The following is a 20,333-nucleotide window of genomic DNA, read 5'->3' as shown; positions in this document are numbered from 1 at the left end:
GGGAGCTAAGGAGCTGGAGTTTGAGGCAGCAAGTGCTGCTGAGAGGGAGGAAGGGGTCACAGGAAAGATGATGGCACTTGGCACTTGGAAGAGGTAGAAAAGTGGATTCTGCCAAGGCCATGGCCAGAGAGCGGAGAACAGAGGGCAGGAGAGAAGGGAAGTCCCATAGCAGGCAAAGCCAGGCCAGTGACCAGCCAGACCAGGAACTATGGGCAATTCCTCAGAGTGCTCAGGCCCAGTGTGAGTGCCTGAGGGAGACAAGCAGTGTCACCAGGAGCTGGCAGGTGGGCGGACAGGCCCTCGAGGAAGGCTCTGAAGGGACCAGGAGCCTGAAGAGGGGCCGGACACAGGCCGGCAATTCTGCCATCTGCACCCCGCCCCGCATGTGGGCTAGAAGGTCCTGCGGCCCAGTCTTTTGAACACGCTCACAGTGCCTGCATGGTCCATCTGGGCACCAAGGCCCTCAGTGGAGCTGCTCCCCCGGGGCCCCACCAGAGTCCTCTTAATGGTGACCTTGACCTCAGCCGAGGACTTACTCTTGGTGCTTGTGACCTGGCTGTCCTGGGCCTCAGGCACAAGAGTGGCCTTGCCCAGTCTCTGGATGATGCTGACTTTGGACAGGGACTCCGGCTTCCTCTCCAGCCCAGGGCGTGAGGAAAGCGTCAGGCGCCGCAGTGTTGGGGCAGCCGTCGTTGTCATTGAGCTTGTGGCCTTGGCTTTGACAGTCAGTGCTGGCTGGGGACTGGCCTTGGCTGGGCCCCGTCCTAGCTTCTTCAGGACCCCAGCATACTGCAGGACAGAGCTGCTGCTGTCGTTGTCGCTGTCCCATGCCAAATCCTCATCCATCTCTGGAGTGGCCCCGAGGCGACTGAAAACTCCCGTGGGCTGTGGACATCAGAGATAGGACAGTGAGTCATGTAGTCACTCAACACACTGCCTTCCTGGAACTCAATGCTGGAAGAAACACCCATCAGTCAGATGGTGGTGACAGCATGGGGTGGAGATGACAGGGAGTAGGAAGCCCAGAGAAAGCACGAGACCTTGCCTGGAAGTTCAGGAAGGCTCCCTGGACGAGGACGCAGCTGGTCTGAGATCTGAATGGTAAAAGAAAGGGTCCAATAAAGCAGGGAAGGAACAGGGTGTGCCGCACAGAGGGACGACACGGGCGGGGTCTACAGATGAGCATGGGGAAAAGTCACTCGGTCATTTATTCAGCAAATATATCTTGAGCCCCAACTCTGGGGCCTGGCCCTAGACCAAGCAATGCTGGGGATACAGAGCAGTTCCAGACCTGCTCTCAAGGGGCTCACAGTCCAGTGGGGAAGACAGGCTTGGCTCCAAAGTATGACAGCAATAACTGCAAGTATGAGGCTGGGATTGTGGCTCAGCGGTAGATTGCTCGCCTAGCATGGGCGGAACCCGGGTTCGATCCTCAGCACCACATAAAAATAAAGGTATTGTGTTGTGTCCACCTACACCTAAAAAAATAAATATTAAAAATAAATAAATAAATAACTGCAAGTATGACAGTGAGGTGTTCTGTGAGGAAGAGTATGCCAGGGTTACCAGCACCCCAGTAGCGCAGATTCCCGCTCGGAGGTGTGAGCCACCTGGGAAAATAAAAGTCTGAAATAATCAGTAAGAAATAAAGACAGGGGCTGGGATTGTGCTCACCTAGCCCATGTGAGGCACTGGGTTCCATCCTCAGCACCACATAAAAGTAAATAAAATAAAGATATTGTGTTCAACTACAATTAAAAAAAAAGAAAAAGAAAGAAAGACAAAGCCAGCCAGAAATCAGATTTAAAAGGGGGTGCTTGATGGGTCTTCCAGCCCAGCTAGGAACTGGAACTGAACAACTGAAAAAGGCTCCAATCCTTTATTTAAGGGGAAGGATTCAAAGGCAGGGATCTTGAGGTAAACAGGTTATTGGGTGCTTGGCAGGTTATGCCCATCTCCCCACCTCCGGGTGGCTGTGTTTGATCCTGAGGCTTTCTCAAACTGGGAAATTTCACCCAGGAGTTCCCAGAAAAGCAGCTTCCCTGCCTTACTGGCTCAAATAAACCCATAATTTATACAACAGAAGAACACGGGAGGGGAGGAGCTAGGGGCAGCTCAACCCTGCTTAGAGTTCAGAGGGACTCCAAACTCCAGCTCCACAGCCAGGCACCCTGCAGGATGGATGAGCACAGGGATGCCTCCACCTGGCTGGATCCCTCAGCCACATGACCCTAAGAGTGATTATCATCCCAGTGGTAAGAGGAGGTGAGAGACAGCCAGAGCAGTGGCACCTGGTGAGCAAGGGAGTGAGGAAGCAGAAAGAGCCAAGGACCCACAGATCAGCAAAGGTGACATCGGCTCATTACACACCCATGCCCTTGCACCATGCAGGGATTATCTGACTCATGCCTCATGACCACCCTTTGAGCTGGTACTGTATAGATGAGAACCTGAGGCACAAAGGGCCTAAGTGAATGGCCAAGGTGACATGGCCAGCCACAGCGCAATCCAGGGTATGCTCCAAAACATACTCCATGCCTGCGTCCCAGGGAATTGCAGCCCACTACAAGACAGTGGGCTTCGTCACAGGGACAGGGAAAAGCCTCAGAGGGGTTTCCAGCAGAGGAGGAAGCCAGCCCATCCTGTGGGCAGCACACCCTGCCGTTGGGGAGACAGGGGCTGGAGGGGGTTAACGGCAGCTGTGTGAAACCAGTTAGGTGGCTGTCACCCCATCCAGGCAGGAAGAAGTGGCAGCAGAGGTAGAGAAAGACAGTTACCCAATTCAAGGACTAACTGGAATGGAGGAGGGGGACATCCCTAAGAAGGGGTCCTAGAAGAGGAGTGACTTTGGGGGAAGATGCTGAGGACAGTTTGGGTTGGTGAGAACAGGAAACGACCGGCAGAAATCAGGACAGATTAGGACTGGAGCTGGAAAGAGAGAGAGAGAGGGAGAGAGAGAGAGACAGACAGACAGACAGATAGACAGACTACAGACAGACACAGGGGCAGAAGACAAAGGGGAAAGCCACCCAAGCAAAGAAGGGAGCAGCCTGGGAAGGTGGGGAGCCCGTGCTGGGGCCCATAAGGGGCGAGATGCAGGAGCATTAGGAACAACATCCAGGAAGACAAGAGCTTTCAAGCCCCACGAGGCTCCACCTTTGCCAACTCACTTTATTCCCCGTCGTCGTGTCTGCCTTGCTCTCAGCACCGAGGCGGTCAAACACGGACTTTCTGTGGACACCTGTGAGGGAAGAGAGGCCATGAGACAGCACCTGCCCAGCAGCCCTGCAGGCCCAGGCCCAGGCTGAGCAATGCAGACCCTGAGGCAGGGACGACAAGGCCAGCAGACTCTAGTCAGCTCCACTACAGCTAAGTGAGCTGTACACCCGCACTATTGGCCACTGTTGACCCTCACCCTCACACCAGCTAGAGTCAGTGTGGGAAAGATAATCGCAAACTGACACCCTGACACCCTAGACTCCTTACTCCTTAGTACAAATTCATGAAATGTGTGTAGGGAGAGTCCTTAACTCCTATTTGTTCCTTTCTCTTTGGGGATCATGGGTCCTAGGAGACTCTGATGAATGGTAATGAGTTCTCTCAGCAAATAATAACCTAAATCTCCACCAACAGAATGTTTACCAAATCATGGTTCACAAATACCACGGAAATAAATGGCCATTAAAACCGAATGAAGAGTATAACTAATTAGAACAAATTTTAAAAAAACAATAATGATGAGGAACCAGGCACAGTGTACACACCTGTAATCCCAGAGACTCAGGAAGCTGAGACAGGAGAATCACAGGTTCAAGACCAATCTCGACATCTTAGTGACACCATCTCAACATAAATTTATTTTTAAACACATTTTTAGTTGTAGATGGACAGAAAACCTTTATTTTTATTCATTTTATTTTTATGTGGTGCTGAGGATTAAATCCAGTGCCCCATACGTGCTAGGCAAGTGCTCTACCACCAAGCTAAAACCCCAGCCCCCAACATAAAATTTCTACAAGGGCTGGAGACGTGGCTCAGTAGTAGAGCACTTGGCAAGCATGCTTGAGGCTCTGGGTTCAATCCCCAGTACCAAAAATAAACAAATAAATAAAAAAGTAAGATGATGCTATTTGTGTTTAAAAAGAAAAAAATGTCCATATGTGAGCAGATACACACAAGTTCACAGATGTTACCCTAAACAGGTTAACAGCAACCATGGGATACAGAAATGATGGGAAAGTCTTTTTACTGTATGATTCTGCCCCACCTGAAAGTTTTTCTATAAGAACAAACGTAACATTCTTCTATTCTTTTGGTACTGGGAATTGAACCCAAGGGCACTTAACCACTGAGCCACATAGCCACATCCCCAGTCCTTTTTGTAAATTTTGAGACAGGGTCTTGCTAGGTTTCTTAGGGCCTCACTATATTACTAAGATGGCTTTGAACTTGTGATCTTCCTGCCTCAGCCTCCCAAGTCACTGGGATCACAGGAGTGTGCCATTGTACCTGGCCTCAAACACAACATCCTAAAACAATGCTACCATAACAAAGTACATCTCCATGCTACCAGCCCCTGCTTGCACTGACTCTCAGTCTAACTTCCCTGGCTCACAATGACAATGCTCACTTTGGGGCACCTGCTCTCACTCAGGCAGGGTCATTCACTTCACAGGCAGCCATCACTGACTCCTTGCCCCTGCCCCTCAGGAGCCTGGCTACACTAACTGCAGGACGACAGGACACAGGTGATGTGTTCCCCTCCTCTATGGCCACTGTTGCATCTCCTTGGCCCAAGGTCCCCTAAGTCCATTAGTCTACTTCTCAGCCCCCACCTGCAGGCCATGATGGGTGTTGTGCGACGTAGCCAGGAGACCCACAGTCTCCAGGACACACAGGTCAGTACCTTTTGCTGCCTGCTGCTGCTCCAGGATCTTGCGGGTCCGGGGGGTGGTACCTTTGGGCATGTTGATGATGTATTTCCCCTCCATCTCAGCAGTGACGCGGCGACGCTTGGTGGGAACAACCAGGCTTTCCTCCTCCCTGCGGGCTAGGGCTGCTAGGGGAGGGTTAGGGTTAGACTTTAGGCAAAGGGCACATATGTTCTTTATTTCCATATTTGCATGACTGGACCCCTTATTGGCCCCATCACCACCAACTGAGCCCTGAGGAACTCAAAGGTCTGGGTGTCACAAGGTCACAGAAGGCACTCGGGATCTCCAGACATCGGGGGCACCCAGGCTCTCTGTGATTCACCCAAATCCAGCCCAAAAGCCCTCAGATGGGGATCCTTCTGGGTGAAGGGAAGGGTCTACACTTTCACAACTGTGCTTCCCCCCCCCTTTTTTAATGCTCATTTTATGACAACTAATACAGCTGTATATGTATCACTTAGGCATTGTGCATAACTAAATTACACTTCAATTAAAAAAAAAAGAATTCCTCAATGTGTCAAGAGGTGAAAGAGCCAGTCACCATTATTTCAACACCTTATAAACTAATGGTAGCCTTCTTATTTGTGGCACACAAATCAAGGCCAAAAGGGGGTGAGGCTTCCAAAAAAAACAGGCAAAGGGGAGCCCATGTGATAGAGGTGGGAAGAGTACGATGGAACTGGCCTGGGAAACCCGCAGTCCCCCCTGGGCCTCAGCTTCCACAGTGCCTATGACACCACACTGTGGGGCCAGGGCCAACCAAGGCACAGGAGTAGGGCAGATCTTGGTGTCCAAAGGTTCGAGTCCCACTCCCAGCTCTCAAGGTGAGACTGGGAAGAGGAACACAGGGCAATCGTGGAGAAGCCTGAGGAGGATGCCCACAGAATGTGAGGGGCAGAGGTCCACTGTTAGAAGGAGGCCGGAGAGGCACTGAGCCAGAGCATGCAGAGGAGATGCAAGAGATGAGTCCAACCCACGCAGGGCCCTAGGAGACCATGGGACAAGGGTGGGCTTCATTTTCAGAAATGGGAAGCCCAGAGGGTTACAGACACACAGGGTTACAGGCTCAGACTGACAGCTGGAAGGAGGCAGTAGGTTCTTTACCTTTGACCCAGGCACTAAGCACAGGGTCCAGCACTAGTGGGGCTCAGTGAATGGCTGCTAAAAAAGACTGAGCCACTGAGTGACAAGAGCAATGCACACCTGCGCCAACATGCCATTGAGCACTGCCCACCATCCTCCCAGTTGGAGACGTGAAGTGAGCCCTACAGAGGTGTGGTGACTTGACCAAGTTCACAGAGGTGACTTAAGTTCAAAGGTTTTGTAGCCCCTGTAGCCTTCAAAGAACCTTGCAATATTGGGGATATGACCCCCCTAAATACCTTCTGTCAACACATATTCACCTCCAGCTCTGCCCACCACCTGCCCAAGTCCCTCACCAGCAGCCTTGGCACTTTTTGCTGCCATCTTGTTGGACACAGTGACAGAGATCTTGGAAGTGCTGGTGTCTGACCGTCTGGTGGGAGTGCTGGGCGGGGAGTCTCGGTTCAAGCTGTTGGCGATCATTCGGGAGGCAGCTGAGGGGAGAAAAGAGGGGGGTCCAGTCAGGCGGGGCCCTGGGAGGAAGGCCTGAATCCAGCAGCCTCAGAGCCAGAGTGGAGAAGGCTGGCACTGGACAGCACAAGGAAGGGGCAGCCCGTGTCACCCTGTGGCCGCACTCTCCTCATAATAGGGATGCTTGGAGGAGGGCTTCACCTTCCCTGTGAAGCTCACCCCTCCCAGTGCCCCGGACCAGACTCGTTTCTACCACACCTCGCCCATCAGGTGCCCAGCCCTGGGCTGAGCTCACTCCTCCCCTCCCCACGCTCCTCAGCCGTGCCAGTCTCCAGGAACTTCCTCACCTGGCAAGCGGGAGCCTCCTGGGCACTCTCTGTTCCTTCTGGCTAGAATGCTGCTCCCCAAGCACCGACAGGCTGGCTTTCTCTTCACTCAGGACTCCTCTCAGTGGCAACTCTGGGTCAGCATCCGTCACCTCTATCGCCCTGACCCACCCTATGCTTTCTTGTTCTTGTAGCCCTCAACTCTGCTTGACAGTCAGTTATATCTGTTTACTGGTGGACTCCCGCACAAAACCAAGAGTCTGTGAGGAGACATGGTCTGCTAACCGCTGGGTCCCCAGTACCTAAAGTGGTTTCTACCCTTCATATGTCCACAGTGAAGTCTTCTGAAGAGATGAACCCGTCGCTGAAAACACCAACATGCCCACTAGAAAGGAACCCCTTCGAACCAATTCTACAGATGAAGGATCAGGACTCAGGGAGGGGAGTCACTCAGCCAGGCTCTGAGCAATGGGGTTGGCTCTAGTTGTGCTGGGGCAAGAAAGAGGTGGCCTCCCTCTGGTGATGGGTGGGCAGTCTCTGGTAGTCTGTCGCCTGTGAAGCAGGAGCGGGGATGCCTGGGGTGCGAGGGTGGGAGCTACAGCATGCCAACGGGAGGGCCGGCCCCAGAATGAAGAAGATGGTCTTGCCTGGGGTTTGTTGCTGCTAGCTCTAGGGCATGGGTTTCAAGAGCTCTTGGGGAGCCGCTGCAGGGGAGGGAAGGGGGAAAGTCTTCATGCTGCCATTACTTTCTGACTAGTCCCAGAAGCCTCACCTCAACCCCTACTTTCTGCCAACTGGCTTTCAGATTGTGTGTTGATGTTTTCCAGGTGCTAGGGATGGACCCAGGGCCTCGTGCTTGCTAGGCAAGCACTTTACCTCTGAGCTACATCCCCATTCCCAGACTTCAGTATTTTGTCTCACTACCCTCCCAAAGTCATCTTCTTTTCCTATAGGAACTTTCTCTCCCATAATGACCCTCAATGCACTGCTATAATTACCTATTGCTTTCTTTTTTTTAAAATAATAACTATAACATATAGAAAACTAAATTAAACCTACCCAGACCATTTAACAAAAGATGATCCTCACATACCCAGCACCCAAGTCTGGAGGCAGAGCAATATTAGTTCCTCAAAGTCCTAGGACTAGAGCTGGGCATGGTGGTGCACACCTATAATCCCAGCAACTAAGAGGACGAGGCAGGAGAATTGCAAGCTTGAGGTCAGCCTGAGCAACTTAGTGAGACCCTGTCTTAAAATAAAAAAGTAAAAAGGGCTGGGAATGTAGCTCAGTGGTAGAGAAACCCTGGGTTCAATCCCTAGTACCACACATGCACACACCAATGTCCTGGTCCTATCAGACCGCCTTCCTCTCTGGAGAGAAATGCCTGGTTCCAGCCCTGGTCTCTTCTCTGCTAAGGCTCTGGTATATACCCAGGGTCAATTTCCCAGAGACATCTCTCCAGCTCTTCCTTCAGCTGGATGGGGTGGCGTTATGACCAGCAGCTACAAACTCTTGGGCTGTGTAGAATCTGCCCCAGGAGAGCCTCCACTCACAGCATTGTACCTGGCCAGGTGCACCATGATCAGGAACTTTTACAATAAAAGGAAGGCAGCTAAGATGGCCACACTTCTTGTATTGACACAGAGGGAAGTATATTGCCGACAGAGGCCAGGGACCTGCTGCTTTATCATCATGACAGTTAAGCACTGTTTGGGTGGAGGTGAAACACTCTGTCTTGGCTCCACTGAATTTTTGCTTTATTTTCGTTTTGAGACGGTCTCTCATTATGTTTCCCAGGCTGGCCTTGAACTGCTGGGCTAGAGCAATCTTCCTGCTGCAGCCTCCCAAGTTGCTGGACTACAGGCATGCTCCAGTCTGCCTGGTTTTCCATTGAAATTGAGTTGAGTCAGGATGTCAGAGAACAATGAACTGTCCTCCCTCCTGCACCAGAGAGACACAAGTGACGGATGCTAGGAAATGCATACAAGTGATCTTAGTGGGAATGCTGCTTGGAGAGCTCTTCCACACCCTTTTCTTTCTTTCTTTGCCTGTTACCCCTTCTCTTCTTAATTGCCTACTTTCTTCACTAGTTCTTCACTATATGTGTTCTCATTTTTTAAACTTTGTTTTGGTAGTACTAGGGACTTGAACCTAGGGCCTTGCACTTGCCAGGCAAGTACTCTACCACTGAGCTCCACCGTCAGCCCTTTTTATTTTTTGTTTTATTTTATTTTATTTTTAAGATATTTTTTTAGTTGTCAATGGACTTTATTTATTTATATGTGGTGCTGAGAATCAAATCCAGTGCCTCACATATGCTAGGCAAGCGCTCTACCACTGAGCCATAACCCCAACCCCCACTTTTTATTTTTGAGACACAGTCTCACTAGGTTGCCCAGGCAGGCTTTGAACTTAGTATCCTACTGCCTCAACTTTCCAAGTAGCTGGGATTAAAGGTGATGCACCACCACACCTGGCTAAACTATTAACAATATTCAGAAAGGTATAAAAAATGTCCTCATTAAAGATTTGAAAGACTGGCAAAACTACTCTATGCTATTAGAAATCAAGGCAGTGATGCCCCAGAAAGGGGAAGTGACTGAGAGGACCTCAAGGGGGATTCTAGGAGGCTGGTCATGTTTGTGTTTCTGCATTTGGATGCTGGCAACACGGGTGTCCTACACATAAGTCATTCAGCTGTACCATTATGATCAAACCTTTTTCTGCATATATGTTGTGGGACTATTGTAAAAATAATCACCGATTTGTTCAGCTTCCCTGAATTCATGCCTTTGAGTTGGCGCTGCCTACAGTGATTCTGGCCTTAGCACAAGGTGCTTATTATGCTGGCCAGTTGGGAAGAGCAAATATTATGCAAGCAGAGACTAAAGATGTGCTTTACACACATCTGGGGCCTAACTCTGTCTCAAAACAATAAAAAGGGCTGGAGGTGTAGCTCAATGGCAGAGGGCCCCCTGGACTAGATTCCCCAGTCCTGCAAAAAAGAAAAGAGGGCCTGAGATGGCTTTGCTTCTACCTCTTAGATTGCTTTTGGGCACCCTGGAACATGTCCACAGTGAATAAGAACACACTATAAGAACAGCCACTCACTTCCCAGTTTATTTCTCTCCCTTAAAGAGGGCTGCAGATGGCTGGGCACTGTGGCCCATGCCTATAATCCCAGCAACTTGGGAAGCTGAGGGAGGAGGCCAGTCTGGGCAACTTAGCAAGATCCTGTCTCAAAATAATAAAAGGGGCTGCAGGTGTAGCTCAATGGCAGAGGGCTCCTGGACTAGATCCCCAGTCATGCAAAAAAGAAAAGAGGGTTCGAGACGGCTTTGCTTCCACCACTGCAAAATTCAGAAGTGATGCGATGGATAACCAGGTGTGTCCTCTTTGCTGACAGAGTGTGAAGAGCAAAAGAGGCCTGAATAAATGAGACTCACCACTAGAGGCACCACGGCGAAGTTCTCCTGGGAGCGGGCTGGGGCTGCAGGGCACTGACTCAGTGGCAGCTTTACACATGTCCTGTAAAAAACAGGCACCTGGGTTAACACAACAGAACCAGGGACAGAGATCCGAGCAACTTGGAGAAGGATCAGAACCTGACTGCCAGAGAAGGGATGCTCAAACATTTCATTCGTGACCAGGAAAATGCACCATGCACACCCAAACCGAGGGACATCCCACAAAGTATCTGACCAGTACTCTTTAAAACATCCAGAAGAGGGCTGCGGATGCAGCTCAGTGGCAGAGTGATTGCCTTGCACAAGACCCTGTGTTCAATCTCCCCCCCCCAAAAAAAGTGTCAGGGTTGGGATTCGGGTGTAGCTCAGTGGTACAGCGCTTGCCTGGTATGCACAAGGCCCTTGGTTCCACCCCAGCACTGCAAAATCAAAGCAAAACAAAACAAAACCCTGCTGTCATGGGGACAGATAAAGTTCTAGAAATAAATGATGAGTATGGGGAAGGTACGAATTCACAATAATGATAAAAGTTAGAACCTTTACTGAGGCTCTGCTTCAGGCAGAGTACACTGTGCTAGCCTAACACAGCCACACTTCAAGATAGGTTTACCTCTCTGCTCTTTATAGGCAGAGTACATAAGACACAGAGAGGTTAGGCCATAAGTTAATGTCACAGAGCAAATGGCTGAATCAGCTTCAGAACCCAAGTCCCCCTGCTGTGCTGCCAGGTCTCCTGCTAGATCTGCAACTGCCCTCCATGCTAAACCCAGAGGGCCAGGCAGAGCACCCACCTGGCGGTGTACCACCTTGGCATGCTTTAGGATGGCAATGATGTCACCCACCACAGTCACGCCCAGCTCATTCATGATTTCCTTGTTGAGATCTAACAGCATGCTCTTTTGGATCCTGCAGAGGAGGGTCAGCAGTGAGGCCCAAAGTGGGCCAGCCAGCTCCCTGCCTCCCCCCACCCAAGATCAGCCCTGTCCCCTCAAGTCACCTCACCTATTATCCACAAACATCACAGCATAATTAACAGCAGGTCCTGGAGGAATGCCAGCTTCCTTAAAGAACTGGATCCACTCAGAGGTGGCTGGGGAGTTGAACAGAGCTTGTTATTCTCGTGATTCTCTTGAGGGAAGAGCAGCAGCAGAACCCCAACGGCAGTGGCTCCCTGAGATTCAGAGCGCATCACCTGCCAGGCCTCCCACTGAGTGCACACACCAAGGAAGGAAACTGTCCCCTCACCACCCGACTTAAACACTATTGAGATTCCCCCACCTGCCAAGGAGGAAACAAAACCTAGGCTGGAGAGGTTGGGCAACCCACCCCAGGGCACAAAGCTAACCAGGAACAGAGCTCCCAAGCTCTCCACCTTCTCCTCACAGCTCTGCCCTGCCCTCAAGCTGCCACAGCATTGCAGGCACTTGGTCAATGACTAATTTGCAAGACCTGGGATGAGGGGTTCTCTTCCCTTCCCCTCCCCAGGCCCAGGAGGAAGGGTCACAGAGCTAGCCCACAAGTTTCAGCAAGACCCTACCCGTCACAGAAGCATCCCTGCCTCAGAAAGAGGCATGAAAAGAACCAGCATAAGCTTTGCCTTCTGGGTTCAAGTCTCAGCTCTGCCATTTCCTGCTTGACTAAGGGACTTTGGGCAAGTCAACAATGCTCAGTGCCTTGTTTTCTTCATCTATTAATTTGGGAAAATACTGTGTACTTGGGACAGTTCAGGTTTTGTTCCAAGCACTGGGAGTACCACAGGGGACAAATTGAAGTCTCTGCTCTTGTGGAACTGACATTTTATTGGTGGCATCACCAACATCCTTGGATCACTGTGCAGACTCAATGAGAAAAATCACATAAAGGCCTTCAACTGGTGATTGGCCAGAGGATCTCCTCAACCCATGTCATCTTTTATATTTATCATTACCATTACTACTGGTCCTCCTCTCTCCTCTCACCACCACTAAACATGAAGCCGGGCTGGGGGTGTAACTCAGCGGCAGAGAGCACACTTAGTATGCTCCGGGCCTGAGTTCTATCACCAGAACCAAAACAAAACAAAAACACATGGAGCCACTGGCAGACTCTGCCATGAAGCATTGTAATACCTAAACTTCTTTTTCTGACCCTGACTTGTCAGGCGAGGTGGAAGATAAGATCAATGATCCCAAGGGCTGGGGGTGTGGGTCAGTGGTAAGGCAATTAAAGCTCTGGGATCATTCCCAGCACTGCAAAAACAAAAACACACAACAAGACCAATGGTTCCTTGCAGGGCGGGCTTAGTGGCTATAATCCCAGCAGCTCAGAGAACTGAAGCAGGAGGATCACAAGACCAGATTCTGCAGTTTAGGGAGGCCCTAAACAACTTAGGAAGTCCCTGTCTCAATAAGGGCTGGGGATGTAGGTTAAACACCCCTGGGTTCAATCCTCTGGTACAAAAAAAAAAAAAAAAGGGGGGGTTCCAAGTAGACATTTTCTTTTTCACATTTTAATACCTCTAAAATGAAGATCTACCTCATAATTGATGGTGTGCCAGTTTCACCAGCAACTTCTTTCTCGTGGTGATAATAGTACACCTAACAATCCATGCTATTTTGGATTAGAAAAGATTTGGGCCAAGTACGGCAGGGCACGCCTGTAATCCCAGCAGTTCAGGAGGCTGAGGCAGGAGGACTGCATTTGAGGCCAGCATCAGCAACTCAGTGAGGCCCTAAGCAACCTAGCAAGACCCTGTCACAAAACAAAACATAAAAAGTGCTGGGGATATGGCTCAGTAGTTACCCAGTACCCAAACAAAAAAGATTTAGTATAATTTTACTCATTTTCCTTTTAAAACAACTGAAGCTTAGAGTGGAGAAAAAGACTCAGGATTAGGTGTTTTATGGGTGGCATGCAGGACTCAGGCACAGACCCCTAGGTCACATCTTGCCAAGGAGGACCCTGCCCAGCCAGTGTCTTTCAGTGGCCTGAGCCCTGTGGGGTTAGAGAGCAGACAAGGCTTCCTGACCTTAAGGCTCCCTCCACCAGCCCACAGGAAAAGGGAGCTGTTTCACTCTTTTGAACAGGCACTACCCACTGGCCAAGACGCAGGGCTCTGGGTGCCATTAGCCCACAGTAGGCAATGTGTCTATGTAGCAAAAAGTACCACATAATGATTCCATTTCTACAAATGTCTAGAGCAGGCAAATTCAGAGACAGAAAGTAGATTAGTGGTTGCCAGGAGCTGGGAGAAAAGAAGTAGTGACTGCTGATGGGCATGAGGTTTCCTTGGAGAGTGATAAAAAGGCTTTGAAATTGACTGTGGTGGTGGCTGTACAGCCCTGTGAATAGAGAATGTAAAAACCATTAAATTTGTATACTTTAAATAAGTAAAATGTCTCGTTTATGAATTGTATCTTAATTAATCTATTCTTCAGCAGAGAAAAAGCATCACATAGGTTGGAAATAACTCTCTGCCTGAGGAAAATCCTGAAATTTTAACCATAAGATTATTGAAACCCAGTGTCCAAGAAACTGCAAATGTCCCCACCCAGCACATATCATCATCTCACTTATTACTAAGAAGGAAAACAAGCAGCCAATTAAACTGTCATAAGCCGCTGGTTGTTAAGTTGTAGCCCCACTTTAGAAATGTTAACTGAGCAACAATGTATCTAGGAATGGGTGAGCGGGTGTTTGCTGTACACACCAGGAGGAGACAGATACAAGAATATACATGGCAGGGCTGGAGTGTAGTTCAGTGGTAGAGTGCTTGCCTATATGTGTGTCGCTGGGCTTGATTCTCAGCACCAAAAATAAATAAATAATAAATAAAAGGTCCATCAACAACTAAAAAAAAAAAGTTAAAAAAAAAAAAAAAAGAAAGAAAGAGCTCCAACCCTTGATGGTGGCATTATGAATATACTGTGTCACTTAGTGAAGTACTACACAACAGCGAAAAAGAAAGGACAACAGCTATGTTTGGCCACAGAGATGACCCTCAAACAAGGAAGTCAGACACCAAAGAACACAGAACGGAAGACTTCATTGCATAATTTTAAAATCTAAGACTGGGGCTGGGGGTGCAGCTCAGTCAGTGGTAGAGTGCTTGCTAGCATGCACTAGGTTCAATCCCCAGCACTGAAAAAAAAAAAAAAGTCTGTAGAATAGGAGAGTGATAAAAAGTCTGTAGAACAGGAGAGTGATAAAAAGGTTTCTACTGGTGAAACTACTACACAGAAATAGAAAGATAAGGAAATATGTCCAGAAAAGATCAGAGAGTGGTTTACTCCACCTGGAGGAGCAGGTAGGACCAAGGCAGGACCCCGAGGCATCTGAAAATATTACACTTCTTGACAAGGATGGTTAGAGGGAGTTTGGTTTTTCAATCATTCTATTGCACTATGTATAAGCCAAAAGGTACACAAGTCAATAGATTTTCTTAAACCAAACACTCCATGTAACCAGCACTCTGACCAAGAAAGAAAATATGCCCAACATCCCAGATCCTCCTACTGCCACTATTACCCCTTCCCAAGGGCAACAACTACCTTCTAAAGTCATGGATTGGTTTTGTCAGCTTCTATGCTGTATTTAAATGGGATTATAATTATTTCAGATATTTGCTTTTTAATTGTTTTAAAACCATGGGAGGGCTAGGGTTGTGGCTCAATGGTGGAGTGCTCACCTAGCATGCATGAGGCACTAAGCTCCATCCTCAGCACCACATAAAAATAAAATAGATATTGTGTCCACCCAAAACTAACAATATAAATATTTAAAAAAAAAAAAAAACATGGGAGCCAGGTGTGGTGACACATCCCTGTGATCCCAGTGACTCAGGAGTCTGAGAGGAGGATCTCATGTCTAAGGCCAGCCTCAGCAATTTAGAGAGACCCTCAGCAACTTAGCAAGACTCTCTCAAAATTAAAAATTAAAAAAAGACCAGGGTGGGCTGGGGATATAGCTCAGTTGGTAGAGTGCTTACCTTGCATGCACAAGGCCCTGGGTTCAATCCCCAGCACCAAAAAAATAAAATATAAAATAAAGGACCAGAGAAGCACTCCTGGGTTTAATTCCCAGTACCAAAACAAATATCATGTTAATGGGTTTCCTGTACTTCACTACATGTATAGTAAATTTCAAGATTCTCCAAAGCTACCAAGTAATTTCTGTGTCTGGGCAATCCTGAAATCAGAGTATAAAGAAAATCAGGTGATACAGCTCATGAAAATCACAACAGTTAACATTTGTTGAGATCATATGACCAAGAAATGACCTGCGGTAATCTCCAGAATGCCAGGATGCAAGGAGTATTATGATCTCCATTTCACAGGTTAGAAAACCAAGGCTCTGAGAAGCCCTGTAGGAGATCTGTCAGACGTCATACTGCAAGTTCTTTATGGCTAAAGTATGCAGTCAGTAGATCCAGATACACAGAAGGGGCAGGCAGCCTTGAACTGGCCCCAGCCCTGCCCCCCACCTTCGTCAGAGTACAGCTGTTCCTGCCAGTTTCCTTCCCTCCCTCCCCGTCCCAGCCATACCTCAGAAAGGGCAGTAGGGAGAGGGGGCCATCCAGAGAAGGACAGACTCACCCATAGTCACTGAGACCATCGTCTTTCTGGGCCAGACACTGCTCCCTGGAGCCTGGAACAGAGAATAAAAGAAGGCCCATGAATCGCCACCATGTGAGCACACGTCCCTCTCTCAGTGCCTGCCGGCCGGCCTGCCTGCCTGCCTGCCTGCCAGAGGAGCATTCCTGGGCTAGGGGCTCACAGTCCAGGAATAGCCTAGAGCAACTGGCAGACCGTCAGCTCAGACAGAGCTGCCGCCACAACTATCACTTGTGCCTGGGACAAGTCACAGGGACAACAAATGTCCACAGCTCCGATCCCACACACCTCAAAGGTCTGATTAGAACAGGGACAGAAAAAGACACTTCCTGCCCCAAAAATCTTCTTCATAAATGCCGTTCACTCACCCATTTACACGTTGTTTACTGCGAATGTACTCCGTGTGAAGCACTTAGAATACTGAGATGAACAAAATATGGAGCCTAGCATGTGCAGAGACAGGGGAGTGAGACGAGAGTCAACAAGCAAAACAGCTCACAGTGCAGAGTGTTGGAAGCTACCAGTGTTATGGAGAAAACATGTAGGGCCTGGGAGGGGACGGTCGCAATCTTCAATTGGATAATCAGAGAAGACCTAAAGTGACACAGAGACCTGAAGGAGGGGAGGGAGGAAGCTGTGTTTTTTGTTGTTGTTTTTCATATTTGTTTTTTAGTTATAGATGGATACAATTTCTTTATTTATTTTTATGTGGTGCTAAGGATCGAACCCAGTGCCTCATGCATGCTAGGCGAGCACCCTACCTCTGAGCCACAACCCCAGCCCAAGCTGTGTAGTTTTACAGAGAAGGTCCAGTGAGTCTGGTGCCCTAAGACTGGGGCTCTGCTGGCAGGTCTGAAGGATGAGGAGCCAGTGTGGCTGCAGTAGAGCGAGCCAGGACAGCAGGAGCCTAGTCAGAGAGGTGGGGGGCCAGAGAGGAAATGGAAAGCCAATTTTCACTTGGATAAGACCAGCAGATGCTGAAAGGCATTATAGACACATCAGCACCAATGGAAACTTTCCAGGCATGAATGGCAGTGTAGAAAAATAACTAAAGGAAATTACTTTCTCATGTGCTACCTGCCTCCAGGACCACCTGGCCACACTGTCTTGGGCCAAACTTACTTCCTCTCTTCCATCTCCTCTGCCCTCTCCATTGACTCTGCCCTCTTCAACCAGGCCCAGTTCCAACACTGATGCTTCTCCCTCATCTCTCCATTCTGAGGGTATAACAGAGTGGTCAAGAGTAAGGACTCTGGAGCCAGGCATGGTGGCGCGGCACACCCGCAACCTCAGCAACTTGGGAGGGGAGGCAGAAGGATCACAAGCCTCAGCAACTTATGGAGACCCTGTCTCAAAATAAAAAATAAAAACGGCTGGGGATGTACCTCACTGGTACCAAAAAAAAAAAAAAAAAGAAGAAGAAGAAGAAGAAGAAAAGGGGGGAAAAAAAGAGTAAAGACTTGAACTAGACTGCAAGGGGTTCAAATCCAGCTGTACCACTTACTAGCTGTGTGGCCTTGACAAGTTACTTCTGCAGTCCAGTCTCAGGATCCCCATCTGTGCACTGGTGTGGCTGGATGTTACTTACTCTAGAGGACTGCTGTGAGGGCAAAGTGGGCTATGTACCAAGGCCTGGGAGGGAGCTGAGACTAGACTTGGTGTATACTAAGTGGACTGGGAAGGGCTCCTCCTAGCCTCATCCCCTGGTCTCGCAGGCAGCCTTCCTCTCCATCAGGTGCTTTACCTGTGTCTCAGTTTTGTTTTGTTTAATTTTGAGTTGGGGGTCTCACTATGTTGCCCAGGCTGGTCTTGAACACCTGGGCTCAAGTGATCCTCCTGCCTTACCCTCCCTGAGTAGCTGGGACTACAGGCATGTGCCTCTGAACCCAGCTTGCCTCCTAGTTTCTACACAGGATGTCACATGAGCCTATAATACCTATCTCCCATCATCCTCCTGGCAAGCTCTTCTTCCCTCTGTTGGCTGTCCCCCACTTTGTGATGCTTTCCCTCAGTTCCCACATGTGAGACTCTCTCCTCTTCCCTGGCCTTTTCTGGCTTCTGCTGATTCCATGATTGACGAACATGACCAGACATCATTTTGCCCTGCACCTGACACTCATATTCACTTTCCCTTCTAGATTTTACCATGGGACAAAGATAATACAATATGCATCCCTCAAAGAGCAGGGCATGGGGCTGAGGTTGTGGCTCAGTGATAGAGCATTTGCCTAGCATGTTTGAGGCACTGGGTTTGATTCTCAGCATCACATATAAATAAATAAAAATAAATAAAGGTCCACTGATAACTAAAAAATAAAAATAAATTAAAATTAAAAAAAAAGAGCAGGGCATGGAAAGATGTCTGTAAGATGTCAGCAACTCACAAACCAGCACTAACAGCATCAGGACCAAAGTTAAGCATCATACTGATTGCCTTGCAATAGCCTCATGAGCAAAGACTATTATTAGCTCTATTTTAATCAATCAAAAAACTGACTCATAAGGAGCAGTCATTTGTCAAATGTCACATCTAGCAACTGACCTTACTGAGATTCAAAAACAAGTTCTCCTTGATTCCGATGCCCATGGAGTAAGTCCTTGTGAGTGCTTCCTACATGCCAGGAATTGAGTATGTAGTCAGTGACTTCTCACAGCCAGCCTGGGAAAAAAGTAAAAATGAGCAAAAAAGTCAAAAAATTTCACATGAGAGAGGTAGGTTTAAGGTTCACACAACAACACACAGCAGGGCCAGGAATTGAATTCAAACTGTGGTTAATGCCAAAAAAGGTATTACTAGCCAAACAAGGTATTACTATGAGTCTGTCCTTGCAAGATCTTAGCTAATACTTATCTGAATCCTTTAAGTATTGGTATTCTTCCCCATTGCTGTGGAATTCCCTCTTGGACCCAATTACCTTTCTCTACCACCTTAAAAGCCACTTCCAGTGCATTCTTCAGAGTTGAAATTTAACAAAATAGAAATTTTTTACATGGCAGTTCCCAAAACTCAATTAAATAACATGTACCAGATTCCATGTGCTAAGCTCTTAGATTTGGATACATATCCCAATTTTACCTCTTCCTAATCCTGGGCAAGTAGCTAAATCTTTCTGGAACTCATTTTTCTCAACTGTACAATAAGAAAGAGTATCTATTGCTAAAGGTGTTAGAGGGGTTAAATGAGCCAATAAACTCAAAGCTCTTGGAACAATACTCAGCAAGTGGTAAGTGTGCCTTAAATAAAATAAATCTTCAGTAAGCTAGGTTCAGGATGGGACACATCAGCTGCATGCCAAGACTTTTGACCAGAGGCTGAGGCAGAAGAATTGCAAGTTCAAGGCCAGCCTGGGCAGCTTTTCGAGACCCTGTCTCAACATAAAAAATTGTAAAAGAGCTGGCACATAGCTCAGTGGTAGAACATTTGCCTACCATGGGAGAGCCTTGGGTCCAATCCCTATTACTACCAAAAAACAAAAACAAAAACAATTTGATGGAGTCGATGGGATTTGACAACATGGACTCATAGAACATAAATTATCCTCTTTTCAATTATATTTCATTCACTGTCTACAATATAATGGGCTGTTTTGTTTTCACTGTATTTCAGATTTTTTTTTTTTCTTTTCTCATGGCAAGCAATGTTAGGTTTCCATTAGAACAGAAATGTGAATTCCTTCTCAAATGAATGACAAAGGAACATGCACCAGTCATTTTCAAGAAAAATAAAAATCTTTACTACAAGACTGGACAAAACTGGCCAAATAATAAGTGGCAGAATGTCGATTTTCCCAGATGCGGTTCTGTTTTTTCTACTGCTGTCTCTGAGATTCCTTCCTCCTTTTGGAATTCCCAGATACACCAATGACTCTCTGAATCATTATCATTATAGTCCCAATCTACTGAGCTCTTGCTATGCTAAATGCTTAACATACACGTCTCATCACAATCTGCAAAATGACCATATGATATTGAGACTGTCAGCGCAGGAAACTGCGCTTCAGGGAGGTGAAGGCACGGGCCCACTGCCACACAGTGGATCTGGGACTGGAACCCAAGTCAGTAGGTTTCCAAGTCCAACAATCTCTTACGCCCAACGCAAACATCACCAGTGCTAACAGTGGTATAGAAAGGCAGGGAGCACTAGGTACAAGCTCTGAGCAGCGGCTGTGACCTGCAAGCGCTCACTTCGCATTCGACCCCTGAAGTGGGTGCTACAGTTCTATTCGGACCCCCATTCTACAGAGAAGGAAACAGAGGCTAAAAAGAAAGAAATCACTCGGGGTCTCCCAGTGGAGCCCGGTACTCCCTCCTATCCCACCGCATCCGGCCCAGGCCCACCTCCCCCCTCCCCCGCCCACCCTCGCCTCACCTGGCCCACCGGCCCTGCGCCCATTCGCGCAGCCGGCCCACCCTCCCGGCGGCGCCAACTGTCAGACACTCCTCCTTGGTCCCGGATCG

The 20,333-nt window shown here is 48.4% G+C and overlaps 1 protein-coding gene across 2 annotated transcripts; it reads right to left on the bottom strand.

Moving 5' to 3' along the window:
• Positions 1–130: 130 nt before the first annotated feature.
• Positions 131–20,333, bottom strand: C18H19orf47 (chromosome 18 C19orf47 homolog). Of its 2 annotated transcripts, none has more exons than XM_027941490.2 (10): positions 20,245–20,333; positions 18,418–18,534; positions 15,858–15,909; positions 11,287–11,374; positions 11,076–11,190; positions 10,264–10,345; positions 6,374–6,511; positions 4,907–5,059; positions 3,171–3,241; positions 131–885 (listed from the first exon to the last, which is right to left on the bottom strand). In XM_027941490.2, the coding sequence occupies exons 2-10, from the start codon at positions 18,460–18,462 to the stop codon at positions 391–393; spliced, it is 1,239 nt and encodes a 412-aa protein (XP_027797291.1). In that variant the 5' UTR covers positions 18,463–18,534; positions 20,245–20,333; the 3' UTR covers positions 131–390. The 2 variants fall into 2 exon arrangements, with proteins under 2 accessions (XP_027797291.1, XP_027797292.1); XM_027941491.2 differs by having other exon boundaries at positions 4,907–5,056.

Source organism: Marmota flaviventris, chromosome 18 (assembly GCF_047511675.1).
Source record: "Marmota flaviventris isolate mMarFla1 chromosome 18, mMarFla1.hap1, whole genome shotgun sequence".
Taxonomy (NCBI): Eukaryota; Metazoa; Chordata; class Mammalia; order Rodentia; family Sciuridae; genus Marmota; species Marmota flaviventris.
This window is presented reverse-complemented; position numbering and strand designations above follow the sequence as displayed.

Coding starts and splice junctions, on each gene's coding strand:
- C18H19orf47 (XM_027941490.2), bottom strand. CDS start 18,462: ATGGGCATCGGAATCAAGGAGAACTTGTTTTTGAATCTCAGTAAG. Junction 6,512..10,263: donor TCGCCGTGGTGCCTCTAGTG/GTGAGTCTCATT, acceptor TTCTCCCCTCAG/CTGCCTCCCGAATGATCGCC. Junction 886..3,170: donor ACACGACGACGGGGAATAAA/GTGAGTTGGCAA, acceptor TGATGTCCACAG/CCCACGGGAGTTTTCAGTCG.